This window comes from Corvus cornix, chromosome 1A (assembly GCF_000738735.6).
Source record: "Corvus cornix cornix isolate S_Up_H32 chromosome 1A, ASM73873v5, whole genome shotgun sequence".
In the NCBI taxonomy this organism is placed as follows: domain Eukaryota; kingdom Metazoa; phylum Chordata; class Aves; order Passeriformes; family Corvidae; genus Corvus; species Corvus cornix.
The window spans coordinates 28,023,979-28,039,878 of NC_047057.1; the positions used below are offsets into that span (position 1 = coordinate 28,023,979).

The window sequence follows — 15,900 nt, forward strand, 5'->3', positions numbered from 1 at the left end:
CAATGAATAAAAATACTTGTAATGTGATTCAGAGATTTAAACAGCTAAACAGAAGTCAGGAATTTTAGTTGTAAAATGTTTTCTTTGTTCCTTTCAGTTTGGTCCTTTGAAATGTAGTTGTATGAATAACATGTAAACTAGAGTTTGAGAGAGTGGTTTAATGTATGATCAAATAGTTATGAAGCCGAGTTTGTATTTGAATAAACATTTATTTATTGGAGTTTTCCATGTTTGCCATTAACTTCACAGAAGCTACAAGGATTACTTTAGCTCCGTTGAATGTTGATGTCACCGTTGGAGAGAATGCTACCATGCAATGCATTGCATCCCATGATCCCACATTAGACCTGACATTTATTTGGTCTCTAAATGGCTTTGTAATAGATTTTGAGAAAGAACATGAACATTATGAAAGGAATGTTATGGTAAGATACTATAGATCATTCTTTAATACATGAAAGCCTAGTTTTCTTTGTTGTGAATAGTTGTCTTTTCTGTGTTGGTTTGGGTCCAGTAGGCCAAGAACATAAAATAGAATTACAATTCAGACACCTTCCAGACACATAGGCACTTGCAGGCAGATACCTGAAATCAGGTATCTAAATTGATGTAAGTATTTTGGTACCTCGGATAAATCCCACTCTGATTATTAGTGAAAATAGCTGTTAAGTAGGTAGCCTGATTGTAAACAGGGTGCAAATTACCTCCAAAAAGTGTGCATATGCATTTACTTTTACTTACCCATGTTTTTCTCATCAACATTTCTGGAATTTGGCACAAAACTTGGCCAGATGGTGGGTAGGAGTCAAACAGTCTGTAAACACTGAGGAAGAACAGTTTATGTGAAGTCTAAACAAGTTAATACAAAAGACACTCATTTTAGCATATAAAAAACCCGTAGCTCTTTTGTATTTGCAAGTATGGTTATGTTTTTAGAGTCTTCTATCAGTTTTATTCAAAATTAATGTCTCTATTAGAAATCCTTTCTTGTTATGTCTAATCACATGCTGATTTGCCTAATATTCAGCAACCTCCAAGTGGTTGCCTACTTGTGTAAATATTTATTCTGTTATTCTGGGTTTAAATTACATGAAAATCCTCAAATTTAAATATTATCTGATTTTCCACGGACCAAGAGATTACTTTTTTTGCTTTCAGTATCTGTTTATCTCCATGTGAAAAGATGTTTAAAGTGTAACTATTTTAGTCTGATTTGGAACAAACCAGCCCTTTGAAGATTCAAGAGTTGCCTCGACCTGCTCATTTGCTGAGTTGTAAGACATAGTTAAGAAGACACACTGCTCTCTTTCAGTGAGAGAACATGTCCTTGTCCAACAAGCTAGTGGAAGTGTGCTAAGATCAGCTCATAAACATTGAAACCCAAAGACATACACCCCTTTCTGCAATAAATCTCCTGAAAGTGTATGTCCACTCTCAGTAGCAGGGTAGTTAGTAGTCTGCAGTGTATTTTGTATTGCCTCAGGAATTAAAAAATACGTAGTTCTTCTCCAGTACACTGGCATCTTTCAAAACATTTCCTGCAGGTGACTGTTAAGTCACACTTTTGATAAGTTTATATTTACACTCTGGTAGTAATCAATGCATAGGAATGCCTTGAAAAAGCTTTAATTGCCTCCTAATTGCATTAGTTTGTCCTTCGATAAAGATTGGAATGAGTCTGAGCATCAGTCAAAATAAGAGCTTAAAGAGTAAAGCTCCACTAAACTTACTCCTTGTGAAAGAGCAAATAAAATCACTCTGTGTCATATTTTATTTAGTTGATTGCTTTTAGCTACCTAACAGACGTCACACAAGGAAATTTGTTCCATAAAACAGGAAAACAGACTGAAAGTGTTGATGAATCTGTTATTTAGGTGTGGAGGAAGGTAAAAATGGCTTTATCAGAAGAGTTTGTAATGCAAGAGAAGGGAACCTGAACTTTCTCCATCTGTGGGTCATCTGTTGAATATGCTGAACAAAAATTTTTTTTTATCATTGATATATACTTTTGAGGTTTCCTCTAAACAATGAAAATAGAAGGAAATCAGATTTTTTTTTCTTTTAGGATAAATTAATTCTGAAATTTAATCCTGATTTTAGAGCATTTTCTACAAAGCACTTCAAGTTGGCAAATATGGAACCAAATAAGGCCTTCAGAAAATGTGTAATTCTCTTAGAAGATTGACACTATTTAGTTCCCAACCACCTGTTTCACCTTCCAGATAGCCAGTGGTCCTGGACTCCTGATCTCAAATTCTGATTATCTCCACAATATTTTAGACCTTTTATTGAAATGCTTAATTTCAAAACCAAAGTACCCTAACTTTCCTAGGCTACCTTGGTCCCTAAAAAATTTCTGTGGTCTTCAGAGGGAGAGAAAGAGGTGCTTCTCTTCATGTGGGTGTTGAATCTTGTGCTGTAATACTTCCTTTTTCAATAGATTATACGGATGGATACTCCACAGGATTCAGAAGAAGCTGAAGAACTCCTAATTCACTTAGACTTTTAAAACTAAATAGTTTAGATCTAAATATAATTTAATTTGCTTGTCCGTGTATAACCCCTGAAGGATATCCTTCTTCCTGAAGAATCTTTCTTGGTTTGTTGTGTTCCTTTTGCATTTGATCTGTCAGTACTGGTAGAAATTATTTTAGCAGAGGCATCTTCTTGTTTTGCATTCCTAAGCCTTAATTCTGGGCTTACAAATGCAAAGCAAGTGCAAATAATCTTTGTTACTCTTCCACAGGCAGCTTGGTCTTTATCCAGGACAGAGGGGACAGTAGGATTGCATTTGAAGTCTTCATTTGTAGGTATTAGGTGGTTCAGTGCGTAAATAATAACAAATACAGATTTTTTAACAAATTCAGCAAATCCAATGCAAAGGTTTATGTAGGATATAATTAAGAGGAATATGCACTTTCTGTATTTCTGTTCTATTCCTTTGTTATTGTATTATTGCATTAAGGGCAAGGAAAGGGATTTTCTCCTGCCAGTTTCCCTCTCCCTGGCAGTTCTGAGCTGAAGTCACTGGGTGGCAGGTTTGCTCAGGATTTCTTGGATGTAAAGGGTGAGCTGGTTTACATTTGACAGCAGCAGCCCGAACTGCTGGGCTTGAAACGTCCTGCTACCCAGCCCTACACAAACACAAAAGAAAAAGATATTCCACTGTGAATATTAAGATTACTGGATATATGAAGCATGTGCTCTGTGCTATAATTTCCTGTTGATGAAGGATCCTCATCTGTCCCTCAGATAATATCACTATTAATTTATGTGACTATGCAGATCAAGTTGCTGAAACTTGATAGAGCCACAGTATTTCAGTTCTCAAAATAATACTATTATTATTGTCATATAGACATAATGAAATGCTAATTAAATTCATGTAAACACCTGCATAATTCTTCTTTCTTTAAATGCAAGCTTTGGTATCTCTGTCATTGCTGACGGCAAAGCTAATTTGCATTACATTAGTACTAAAATTAATTTCTCAAAAGGACATTTGTCAGTTCTGTTTTCATTTCCTGTGACAACAGTATGTAAAATGGAAAAAAAGAAAAAAAATAAAAGAATTGGTTAACTTCCAAAGAGTCAAATGGAATCTTCAGAATCTTACTATTAAATTGATTACTTTTAACTTTATGTGTGGTTGTTCCTCTGATTGTTTGATTGAGGAACTATACATCATCACATCTTTTCAAGTCCCAAAAAGATACAGCTCTTCAAGTAATTTGGAAAACTAATGTCTGTTCATTTGTTACTTATAGATCTGCTTTTTGTAATGTATTTTTAAAGATTGAAAAGATTACTTTTAAGATATTTATATAAAAAAATACATACAGTATCCAAATAATAATATTTCATTAATTTCATTACAAAAAAAAATATATTTTTTAATGTACTTTTGAGCCCTACTAGTCCATTTGTATGGATAGTCAGGAAAAGGAATTCCATAATTTAACTGGTTCAGGTCAAAACTTGAATATAGACTTAGGAAGAGTCTAAATTTAAGTTGTAGTTGTCTTAGTGACATAATGACACAAATACATTTTAAAATGCTTTCCATACCAGCAGTATTTCTGTTTGCTACATTATTTATTAGTTGTCTTAAGCAGTATCAGTGAACCTGAAACCCTGATGTTTTTTTCACCATTTTATCTTTAATAAGTTGAATTGAATTGCTGTACAAGTGTTCAGGAACTTGACCTGCTTGCAAATAGCTTTCTTCTTTAAGTATTCAAAGAAAGAGTAAGTGATGATGGAAAGATACAGTAAGGCCAGGTGATGAATTTTGTCATAGAGACAACTGACTTGTTACCCCCTCATATGAAGGGGGCATTTTTCAAGCTGATGCTGGCACACCTCTGTGTCATGATTGCCACAGAGCAGGAATTAAGACCTGCTGAATCCACACTGACTCTGAGGTGTGGATTCTGACTTTGCAGTGTTCTCCCCAGTGTTCATAGGTACATGGCACAAAGGCAGACACAGTCAGCATAGAACTTGCAGGACCTATAGCTCAGGCTCGATTCAGCTTTGAAGTAGCTTCTGAATCCGAGGTGTCTGTGCATAACCAGCTCTGTATCCCTGCAGCTATCATGTGGTTAACCTGCAGTAGTGTAGACTTCTCTGAATACTCAAAAGCTTGCTTTTTCCTTATGCAAATATTATTCCTCTTACTTTATCTCTCTTTGAAGTACAGAAAGCTTCACAGTCTTCTAGGATGACACTCATAATATTCTGAACATACACAGCCAGACAGGTACTTTTCATTTAAGTACAACACACATGGAAGGGCCTGTTTTGTTGTTTAACTATTAAAGGTGGTTAGTCCAGATGCCAAAATTCACACTACAGATTTCTGAAAGAGGTGAGGTGAATTCTAGGTTGGAGACAGTGTTTGCCGAAACACTTTGTTTGTTTCTTCTCCAAAACTGATGGTTTTGTAAACAACAAAGAACAAGTTGAACTATAAAAATCAGATTAGAGGAGTAGAGATTTATGCCTGCCTGGTTTTTGTAAAGTATTTTGTAAAGTATTTTAAATTGCAGTTCATTGGCTGGGCATGGATAGACAAAGTTATTCTACTGCATGTTCCTGCTTCAGTAGATTGCTTTGGAGACACTTAATTTTATTGTGTAAATCTGTCTTTGAACCCAAACTATTCAATGATTCTATGATTCCACTGTTTTCTGCAGCAGAAAATATACAGGGATTTTAATTTTTATTTTTCTTCGCTGCTTTCCCTGGTAATCCTCCTTGCAGAGTGTGTAGTCTAGCTCCTGCTGTAGACCAGGAAATTAATGGAAAGTTCAAGAGAACTGAAGAATTGGGGTGAAGTGTTTAGAAAGAATTATAGAATCATAGAATAGTTTAGGACGGAAAAGACCTTTCAGAACATTGAGTCTAACTGTTAACCCAGCACTGTGAATTCCACCTCTAAACCATGTCTCTAAGTGCCACATCTACACATCTAAATACCTCCAGGGTTGGTGATTCAACCACTTCCCAGGATAGCCTGTTCCAATGCCCAACAACCCTTTCCAGGACAAATTTTCCCCTTGTTATTTGGGAGAAGAGACCAACCCCCACCTCACTACTTTAGGTAGTTGTAAAGAGTAATAAGGTCCCCGCTCAGCCTCTTCTCCGGGCTGAACACCCCCAGTTCCCTCAACTGCTCCTCATCATGCTTGTGCTCCAGACCCTTCACCAGCCTTTGTTGCCCTTCTCTGGGCTCACTCCAGCACCTCAATGTCATTCTTGCTGTGAGGGTCTCAAAACTGAGCACAGTTCTTAAAGTGCCTCCTCACCAGTGCTGAGTACAGAATGACAATCACTGCCCTGGTCCTGCTGGCCACACTTTGCAGATACAAACCAGGATGCCATTGATCTTCTTGGCCACCTGGGCACACATTGGCTCATGTTCAGCTGCTGTCAACCAGCACCCCCAGGTCCTTTTCCACCAGGCTGCTTTCCAGCCACTCTTCCGCCAGCCTGTAGCACTGCCTGAGGTTGTTGTGACACAGGTGCAGGACCTGGAACTTGGCCTTGCTGACCCTCATAAAATTGGCCTTGGCCCATCGATCCAACCTGTCCAAATCCCTTTGCAGGGCCTTCTTACCCTCCAGCAGATCAACACTACTGCCCAACTTGGTGTCATCTGCAAACTCACTGAGGATGCACTTGATCCCCTCATTCAGATTGTCAATGAAAATATTAAACAGGACTGACCCCAGTTACTGAGCCCTGGGGAACCCCTGCTGGTGCCTAGCTGCCAGCTGCATGTAACTCCATTCACCACCACTCTCTGGCCATCCAGCCAGTTTTTCACCCAGCAAACAGTCCACCCATCCAAGCCATAGGAAACCAGTTTCTCCAAGATAATGTTGTGGGAAATGGTGTCAAAGGCTTTACTAAAGTCCAGTAGACAACATCCACAGCCTTTCCCTCACCCACTAAACAGGTCACCTTGTTGTTGAAATCAGGTTGGTCAAAATAGGAAAGCTCAGTTGCACACTGATTAAGAAGAAGAGGTTATTTATGGACTAGAACAAAGCCAGAGTTGTAGTGAGCTCATTTAGTACAGTTTTTGAATGTAGTAAGGTGGCAGGTGATAGCTGATGAAGCATGACCAACCAAATCAACTGCTTACTGGTTTTTTTAATGAAAGAGCGTTCCAGGACTCTCTCAAGGTACCTGAGACAGTATTGAGACATACTTGAGTGTATTGAGACATACACTGCTTTCAGTGCCTTGATGTATTAGGGAAGTGCTTTAGACATGAGTGAGCTGAAAGTCACATATTTTGGCTAGGTTTGGAGTAATATTTAGAGGCAATGGCCTAATAGTAACCTAGTGAGCATGGAATGAGATGGATGGAGTCAGTGGTTAAGGGCAAGGAGGGGAAGGAAAGCAGAAGATACAGTGCTGAGGGTGAAGCCAACAAGCAGTTTTCTCTGACAGAAGCCTTTGAGGAAACTTACTCTACTTATGGCACAAAAATTGTAGTTAGTTTAGAAGATGAAGATCTGCCAACTTCTGTGCTAGAATTAAAAAATACTCTGCAAAAGCAGTTGACTATACCATTTATGTGCTTGTGAGACTTACCAGGCTACCAAAATTCATGTACCATCCCTAGTTAGGTAGCAGGAGCTGAGAAAGCCAGGTATGAACACTGCTCAGAGAAATGTAGTTTTCAGTGTATTGTGAAGTTTGTCATCAGCCATAAACTTGTGAGCCATGAGCATAAGTGAGCAAGTACCTAGGCTTTTTCTGCTGTTGTAAATGAAATAACAAGGCCCATTACCACAGGGATGCTGGTACAAAGCACAGTGTCCTCAGGAATTCTCAGTGGTATGCTGAATGGAGAAGAATAATATATTTGTTGGAAATACTTCCCAGTCCACATCTCAAGTGTAGAATTAACACTGTATATCCTTTACATATAAATATAGCTCACAGAAGGAAAAGATTCTTTAGTGGGAATGACTGTCATCATTATCCTGCTGAGTTTTTTATTTATCTGTAACTATGGCTTATAAAACAAAACAAGGTCTCAGGTGAATAGGATTAAGACAATAGAGTTGCACTGGTGGTGTCCCCGTGTTATCTCTGATGACAATATCAGGAAAACATCTATAATCACATTTACATTAAATTTCCTCAACAGCTGTTGGATTGTCTGTTCTGGTTGTAGCAACCACACACCCAATTATCTACTGGCAGGATCAAACCAATTCACATGAACTCATTTAGATTTAGGTACAGGTAGTAGAAAAAGATTTTAAAAATTATTTCTAGCTTTGGACAAACTGATCTCCTCACCAAGAATCCCATCTCTTCCAGATTACTTCTTATTGATTCTCTTACCATTTTACCTCTACTGTGTATTAAACAATGCTGAAGCTCAGATGTCTAATTTTAGAACCTGAATTTAAAAAAACCACTCTGTCTCTGCTTACTAGGTTCTTCTACTTCTGCCAAGTTAGCTTTTTTATTACAAAGGGCTTATAAGTCTTACATTAACAGAAGTTCCTTTATTGGCTCTGAGGGCCCAACAAAAGTGGATAGATAGCACTTTCAATCAAAATACTCGATTCCTGTAAATGATACTTAATTGCGCAGGACACATTCTGATGGCTTTCGGCAATTTAGTGCACTGGCAAAGTTGATGGTCAGAAAAAACAGTGACTATCAGAAATAGGTCATAGAATTCTATTTTTGACATCACTATTAAATCATAAATATAGGGCTTATAGGATGAAAGTATTTGCTTGAAACTTGGTAAGTACTGAGTGGTGAACCACAGATACCCTTGGAACATCCGTGAGTATTGCTATCACTATTTCCAGTCTGTGATTCAGTCTTCTCTGAGTTAAGGAAGGCATTTTTAAACGTAGCCAAGCTGAGGTTTTTGAATGAAAACATACAGTACATTCATATCTAATTTGTGGACAGAATTCGCTGATGTCTGCACTCTTTATTTGCTTGGTAAGCTCTTCTTTTACCACCAAGAACTTTGGCTTCTTCTGAGGTATGGAAAGCCTCATTACCAACTGCATAAAACCTTGCTCCAGGAGAGCTTCTGAAGCAACAAGGTACAACACCATATCTATAGGTTGATGATTTTTAAAATTATGTTACTTTTTTCCATCTGTTTTTCATAATTTAGGTTATAAAACCAAGTTCCCATAAGGGAAATTATTGTTTGGGCAAGTATATGGGCACATCATTAATAAATACAATAAAGTATTTTAATTAAAGTGCTAACATAGAAATTAATGAGTACTAGTCCTATTAAGAATTTGTGATCATTTGTTATTAAATTAATAATATTATTATGATAATTCTGTTCTGTTTCTAAACCTTATTGCTTTGCCCAGCATTTGCTTATGTTTATTTGCAGATAAAAATGCAAGCAATGATCAGAGAGTCACAGGCACTGTGGTTCTTTCTAGGATGACATTTAGTGTTAATGAACAAAGGATTTATACACAGCAGTCAAATAGGGATCTGTTTGTCCTTTCTAATAAAACCAAAACCAATAAGAGCAGAATTAAAAAAAAAAAAAAAACAAACCACACACACTGTAGGGCTCACATGTGATTGGCCAGGCAGCCAGACAGTGTTCACTTATGCAGTAATTCCAGCAGATTTTCAAAGGATGCTGTCTGTGACAGGTCTCATTGGAGTTCTCATGAATAAACTGGGGAGGCATGAGCACAGGAATGACACTACCCCAGACTCACCTCATCTCTGTAGGCTTCATGCACTTTGACAAATTAAATTAAAAGCCATGTCATATTAGCCTTGAGTGAAAAGTGTGAATATATTTATACACATGGACATAGTTTAATACTAACTAAGAGAGAAATGATCTAGTATATATCAAGAATATTGGATTGTTCACTGATCCAGCTGATGTTTGATCCTTGCTAACAGCACTTGTGTCACTCAAAATGAGAGAAGGTACAGTGTAACCTGCCATTCTTGCTGACCCTGTAAGGCAGTGAGCTGAAGTATTGCTAGCCAGAATCAAGCACTTTCTTTCATGTGTGCTTGATTCTTCTTTTATCCAATTATTTATTTACCACAGTAATTTCTTAAATATGTGTATTCTTATGTCAGACCAAAAAAATTTGGTCTTAAACAGATTTCAGTTTGTGCTGAAATTTTATGCCAACAGAAGTTGAAGCTGGCAACCAAAATCCTCACTGGAGTCTGGAAAGTAAAAGGGTAGTGTTATCTGGGTATTTTTCTCTCCCCTAAATATAGACTATAAACTCTCATTCTAGTTTCAGAGCACTTGGAAAAGATTTAACCTTACTTTTTTCCCCATCCTTTTCAATCAGGAACCAGAAACTGGATGGCATAGCTTTATTTCATTTCTTCTGAATGTCTAAATGCAGACACAGCCCATAATATTCGAGATTGTGTTGAAGGTCTTTTTTGTTCCCCAGAATCTGCAATAATGGTAGCACTACACTTCTTACACCTAAATATTTTTGCAGTTTCTTTTTGTACATACCATTTTGCAACTTTTGTTCCTGCATGTAAAGGTCTATGGATTGCAGTAAGTTATCCCAATGTTTGATTTTGGGGTTTTTTTCAGTTATATTTTTGAAAAATTTTCAGTGAATTAGGAAATCTGAATGTTGCCCTTATTGATATAGTGTGGTATAAATCCATCTGTTAATTTTTTGTAGCACTTTTACTCCCATGGAAGTTCAGATGTATTTTGGAAGGAACATTTTTTTTTTTTTGTGAAATCCCTTTAAGACTAGCATATGTATAACTCATTGATTTAGCCTAGTAATCTTTTTCTGTAATAAAATGCAGGATGGATAAACAAAATATTTCAAGTGTGTTATTTTCTAACACTTAAGTCTTCACATAAAATGTGTTTTTCATTAAGAATAGCTGTGGTGCACATAGTGGTCTCTGTTCTACTCGTTGTTTTACGGGTGCACATCTGGTTACTCAGAAGTGTCATAGGACAAAAACACTGTATTCTGTTTGCCTCTCTGTACAGCCAGAGGTAGCCAGTGGACCACACAGCCATCTGAAAACATGGTTGTGTACTTCCCAATAGTCTGCCATTGGTGAAGAGTGTTAAGGGCGGATTAGGGTCTGGGATGATGAGTATATGAGCCTTGTTCCTTGTTGCTAAACTTCTTCCCTGGGGGTCCTGCTGTTTGCCAATGAGCAGTTAGAGCTGAGCCGGGGGACAAGCATGTCCAGCCTGACAGGGGCCTCAGCAGCAAGGGTGGGCAGAGGAGTACAGGGCAGGTCTTGGTGCATCTTTGTTTAGGCTGTGCTTGTAGCCTCTTTGAGATAAAAACTCAGGTACTGCTTTAGGATTAAAAAGGAAGAGCCAAACAGCATCTGCTCTGTTAGTAGGACTCCATGACATGCTATCATGCCAATGTGCTTAAAAAAAGCAAGTAATGTTGCAGAAAAATCATCTGACTGTGGTTTATGAACAAAATCTTACTCAATTTAATGTTCAGATACGGGCTTCAAAAAGTAAGAGGGAGATGTCAACTTGTTAATAATCATTTACTAAGGTGTCTGGTTTTTTCATGCCCAGTAAAGAACTGCAGATCCTCAGGAAACAAGGGACATTTTCAACAGCTATCCTATAAATCAGATGTATGTTTGAGGGTGATCCCTTCTCAAAGTAAGCACTTTTTAGAAATAGCAACCACTGTAAATCATTTGGGAGAGATGTGTAGACAGGTATCATGTACCTGCACAGGGGTGTTCGCCACTTTCACCAAGTGTTGTTTTTGTGACAGATTAAATCCAATGGGGAGCTGCTGATTAAAAATGTTCAGCTGCGGCACGCGGGGAGGTACATGTGCACTGCTCAGACAATTGTGGACAACTCCTCAGCTTCAGCTGACCTTGTGGTAAGAGGTAAGGTTCTCCAGGTAATACGGAAACGGGGCTGGTTTTCACCCAGACAAGACACCAAGACAGGAGTGTTTCTGATTGTTTAGGGTATGTGATTTCTCATGAACAGATGGCAGAAATCAAAATGAGAAGTGCATAAACATGCAGTCATAAAAGTCTACTCAGGGTACTGATTCTGTTGCAGACATTTAGATGTCTAACTGACCATATGTTTTCCTGAAAAGCAATAAGGATTTTTTGATTATGGGTATTTTCTGTATGTTAAAGCAATTTTTACATAGTTTAATTTGGTGTCCATTATTAAAAATAGATTTCAAGGATCATTTCAATGTATCCACTGGATACATTTCTAAGTCACTTCTCATTTTTCATAAAGCTGCATGGATTAAATTATTGTGTATAATATTGGGCTACATTAAAAGGATTTTGAGTTTTCAAATTACAGAAACCAAGACATCTGGGGTTAAGTTTATCACTCAGTTTTTATCTGATTCATGTCTGTTAAATGTTACTGCAGTCTCAAAATGCTGTTCTTGCTCATAACAGTATGTATCCTACAAATCTGTTACAATGTGAAGTTTTGATAGCATGAGTTAATGTACTTTGGGCATTTTGCTCTCTTTTATGCCTGTGGGCATAACACATTCTGAAGTGCTGATGATTTGTTTTGCTGACAATTCAAAGCAGATATAACTTGTACTTTGAGTTGCCTTGCTGTTGTGTTTTGCCCAACATTCGAGTTACACCATAGAGCTGTGAAGCAGCTGAAGTATAGCTAGTGTTGTGGTTCGGAACTTCTGGCATCTGAGGTTGTTGTGCAGTTGAGTATTTCTGCATTTAATTTTTTCTGGGTATTAACAGCCCATGAAATGTCATCAGTTTTGGATAAAATGTCAAAGCAAATATGGTAAGTGATGAAACTACAGAATACATCTGCAAAGTAAAAGAGTAGGATCTGTTCATATGCCTCAGTATTATGTAAGCAATTCCTTTTAAAAATTAGAAGAGAGACAAGGTGCTTTATCAAGCTTCTGATTCCCCTTTCCAACCCAGTCATTGCTCAGAGATTGTGTTGTAGAAGAAATTAGCATTCATTTTATTCTCAAAATTTGGATTTTAATACAATGAACACAGTTCTGCTTACGGCTGCTTTTTTTGTCAGTGTAAGACTCAGCATCTTACCAGGCCAAGAGTAAATATCTTACGAAAAATGACAAAGGTGGGATTGTAGTTTCACTGCATTGGTAAGGAGGAGGCAAGAGCAGAGCATGAAAACAAAGAGATGTGTTCCAGAGCATCTCATCAGTGGAGTGGTAAAGGATAGCTACTGTCACTGCAGGCACATGAAGATGGTTTGTCTGTCCACAAAACAATATAACAGTTCATATGGATTGTTCTATGTGATCTTGTTTAAATTGCTAGCGATGTTAGTACACTGAAGACTCTGCAGCCCCTGCATGCACCTACAGACCTTACTGGCCCTGTGTTGCCCTCCCTGGGGCTGTGTTACAGATGTGCCTGCTTCCAGCTCTGTCTCTGGCCCTGCCTCCTGGATGTGCTTCAAGCCTGTGCTGTGGGTAGCTGCCTCCTGGATGGACTGCTTGGAAATATGCAGCAGTTTGTCACCTGGATGCACCCAGTTCACTGCCCATGGGGGCATACCTGGGACTGCCATATCAGCACCTGGCTCTGCCCCACTATATTTGGACCCAGTGGAACCATGGCCCATTGCTGAAAGAGCTACCAACCTTGGGGTTAGTTGTAGGTCCTGTATCAGCTTTCCTATGGAGCCTTTTCCTTTTCCTTTGGCCCTTGGTTTTCCTGAGACATGCCGTTTTCAGAAGCTGATGGTGAGGTGAGAAGCTGTAAGAGGTATCATTTGAAGAAAGAAGGAAAGTTATTGGGACTGATAAACCTTTCCATACCTTCCAGCCAGAGGGCTTCTGAAGTGAACAGTCTTGCAGGAGAATGGGTCTCTCATCAGACCTTACCTACCTGTGTCCTTAGAGCTGCGATAGCAAATATGCATGTTACCAGGGTGGACAGTTGACCAACAGCCCTCATCTTAAAAATCAGCTCTTAACAACAACTTCTACTTTGTGCATGCTCTGTGAAGAGTAAGAAGCTGTTTCCACGTGCAGTGAGGTATTTAGTCCTTACCTTGAAAGGAGGTCCAAGGGATGAAATTGCTTGCTTGTTAGAAGGATATATTCATTGAAGCCAAGAAACAACAACACACAGTAGTATAAGCTTTTGATTCAGTTAATTTCATTTGAGTCCTTTTGCTCAGCGGTATGGAGAAAATAAAGAGCTCAAGAGATGAAGATACATTTGGCACACTCTGTATTTAAATCTGACATAGAAATCTAATTCCATTCTTTTTTGTTGTTTTTGTTGTGATTTTTTGTGGTTTCTCTGTAAATAGTGCAGGAAATATGTTATGGTATTCTTGGGGTTTTTTTAATATTCTCTGGGCCTTGTTCAATCAGATTGTTGGATAATTATCTGAATCATGTTGGCATATTACTATCTCTGAATGTTGAAGCAGAAAATGTCTCAATAGTTCTAATGCATTGTATCTGTTTTTACACAACAGTTAATACATATCAGATAACTTTGTATCATATAAAACAGAAGCATAATAACAAAACCAGAACTTTGTAGGAACTTTGAGTCTGATGAGGGCTTTACCACATTGAGCTAATATGAAGGCCAAGAAAAATGGGAAGAGATCTATAGAATTCTCTTTTAAGATACTATTTTTCTCCAAAATAAGTTACAAGGTTTTCCATATAACTTGCACTCAGGGCCTATACAGCACAAGCAGAAGTGTAGGTTAAAGGTGGGCCCCCAATAAGGTCATTATTAGGTGGAATTTGAGAAGGAAAATTTTGTGGTTTTTTTCTGAGTTCAGTTTTGCTTTGTAAAATGAGCAGCGACAGTTTCAAAGTAGCATCTTTTCATTTAAGAATATCTCAATATTGATTAGGCAAAAATCATGGAAGTTTTATTTGGTTGTTATTAAATGCAAGAGCAGCTGTCCTTTGAATCACTCTGTAGAGTATTAAAAGTTGATGAACTTTAATTTTCAGCATATTTAATTTGTTAATTGAACCCTCTTTTTTTTTTTCCCCAGGTCCTCCAGGCCCTCCTGGAGGTATAAGAGTAGAAGAAATTAGAGACACTGCTGTAGCACTTACCTGGAGTCGTGGAACAGACAATCATAGTCCTATTTCTAAATACACTATCCAGTCAAAAACCTTTCTGTCTGAAGAGTGGAAAGATGCCAAAACAGGTAAGAGTAATGCCAGAAGTAATAAAGACAATAAGTTTTAAAGTATGATTGTTAGAAAGTTTGACTAATCAGAAAATAATAACAATAAAAGGAAACCAGGGATGCTATTAATGTCTGCTGCAGGTGTCAGTGTGTTTTCAACAGTTTTGTCACCAGCATTTGGAGGGCCTGAACTGAATATCAAGAAATACAGAAAAGAGCAGGCCAGAGTTGCTACCTGGTTTTTTTGCCTCTTTCCTTGTTACGTAAAACATTCAACATCAACTACTGGAATCATAAAAATTTATTTGCAGGTTAATTTAGATAACAAGTGGGTGTCTTCATTTCTGTATTTGTTATGGAGAAAGCTGATTAAAGTTGTCTGCTTTTTCCTGGAAGCAGACTAAGTTCCAGTTGCATTAAAACTGGCACCCCTAGAGAAAACATAGCTAAGATTATCCTTCTAACCACTGGATGTCATCATTGTGCCACAAAATTGCAGTTTAAGAGGCACCTACCTGAGTACAGGACATGCTAATATAATTTTTTTTTCAGTATTTAACATAAAAGCATAAATTCTAAAATATTTTTAAGCTACCAGTATCTCTGAAAGCTTTATGAAGGCTAGATTGTCACAAGCTATACAGAATTTTCCTATTGATATGTTTCATTATCCCACCCTTATGAATTACAATTTAAGTGTTTTCCTGTGGAATTAAGATATCCCATACTCAGCATTTCTAAATTCTAAGAACATTAATGGTTTCAGTGATTGTCTTCTATTTAAGTTGTCACTTGAAACTACAGATGTATAAGAAATAGACTGACATATTGAGCTGAAAATCTGTTACATTTTTTAGAGTAAAAAGTTAGAAATACTAGGCCATCTGCCTTAAATGATATTTTTCTTTCATAGACTATGTAGTATATGTAGTTCTATTGGATATAATTGTCTTCATCAGTCAGCACTGATATTTTTTATGTCAAAGTAGCTTGGAAGATAAACCCAGAAGGTTCCCCAGCCCCTTCTTACCTCTTATATCCTGTTTAATGGCTTCTGTAGAATAGATTTCTTTGAACTTAAAAAAAAAAAATTAATGTAGAAATTAGAACTGTTCAAATAACTCATTATTTGCTTCAGTAACAATAGCTGCAGGAGGGAGGATCCTGTTAGTCTCTGCTTTTTTCAGGATAAATTATATTTTATTCCC

At 37.6% G+C, this 15,900-nt stretch overlaps 1 protein-coding gene across 1 annotated transcript in view; it reads left to right on the forward strand.

The window, feature by feature from the left end:
- CNTN1 (contactin 1) overlaps positions 1–15,900 on the forward strand; it is a 229,420-nt gene that overhangs the window by 179,270 nt on the left and 34,250 nt on the right. The window contains exons 14-16 of the mRNA XM_039570741.1: positions 250–425; positions 11,298–11,418; positions 14,552–14,710. Coding sequence (XP_039426675.1) covers positions 250–425; positions 11,298–11,418; positions 14,552–14,710 — 456 coding nt within the window. The remainder of the gene's footprint in view (positions 1–249; positions 426–11,297; positions 11,419–14,551; positions 14,711–15,900) is intronic.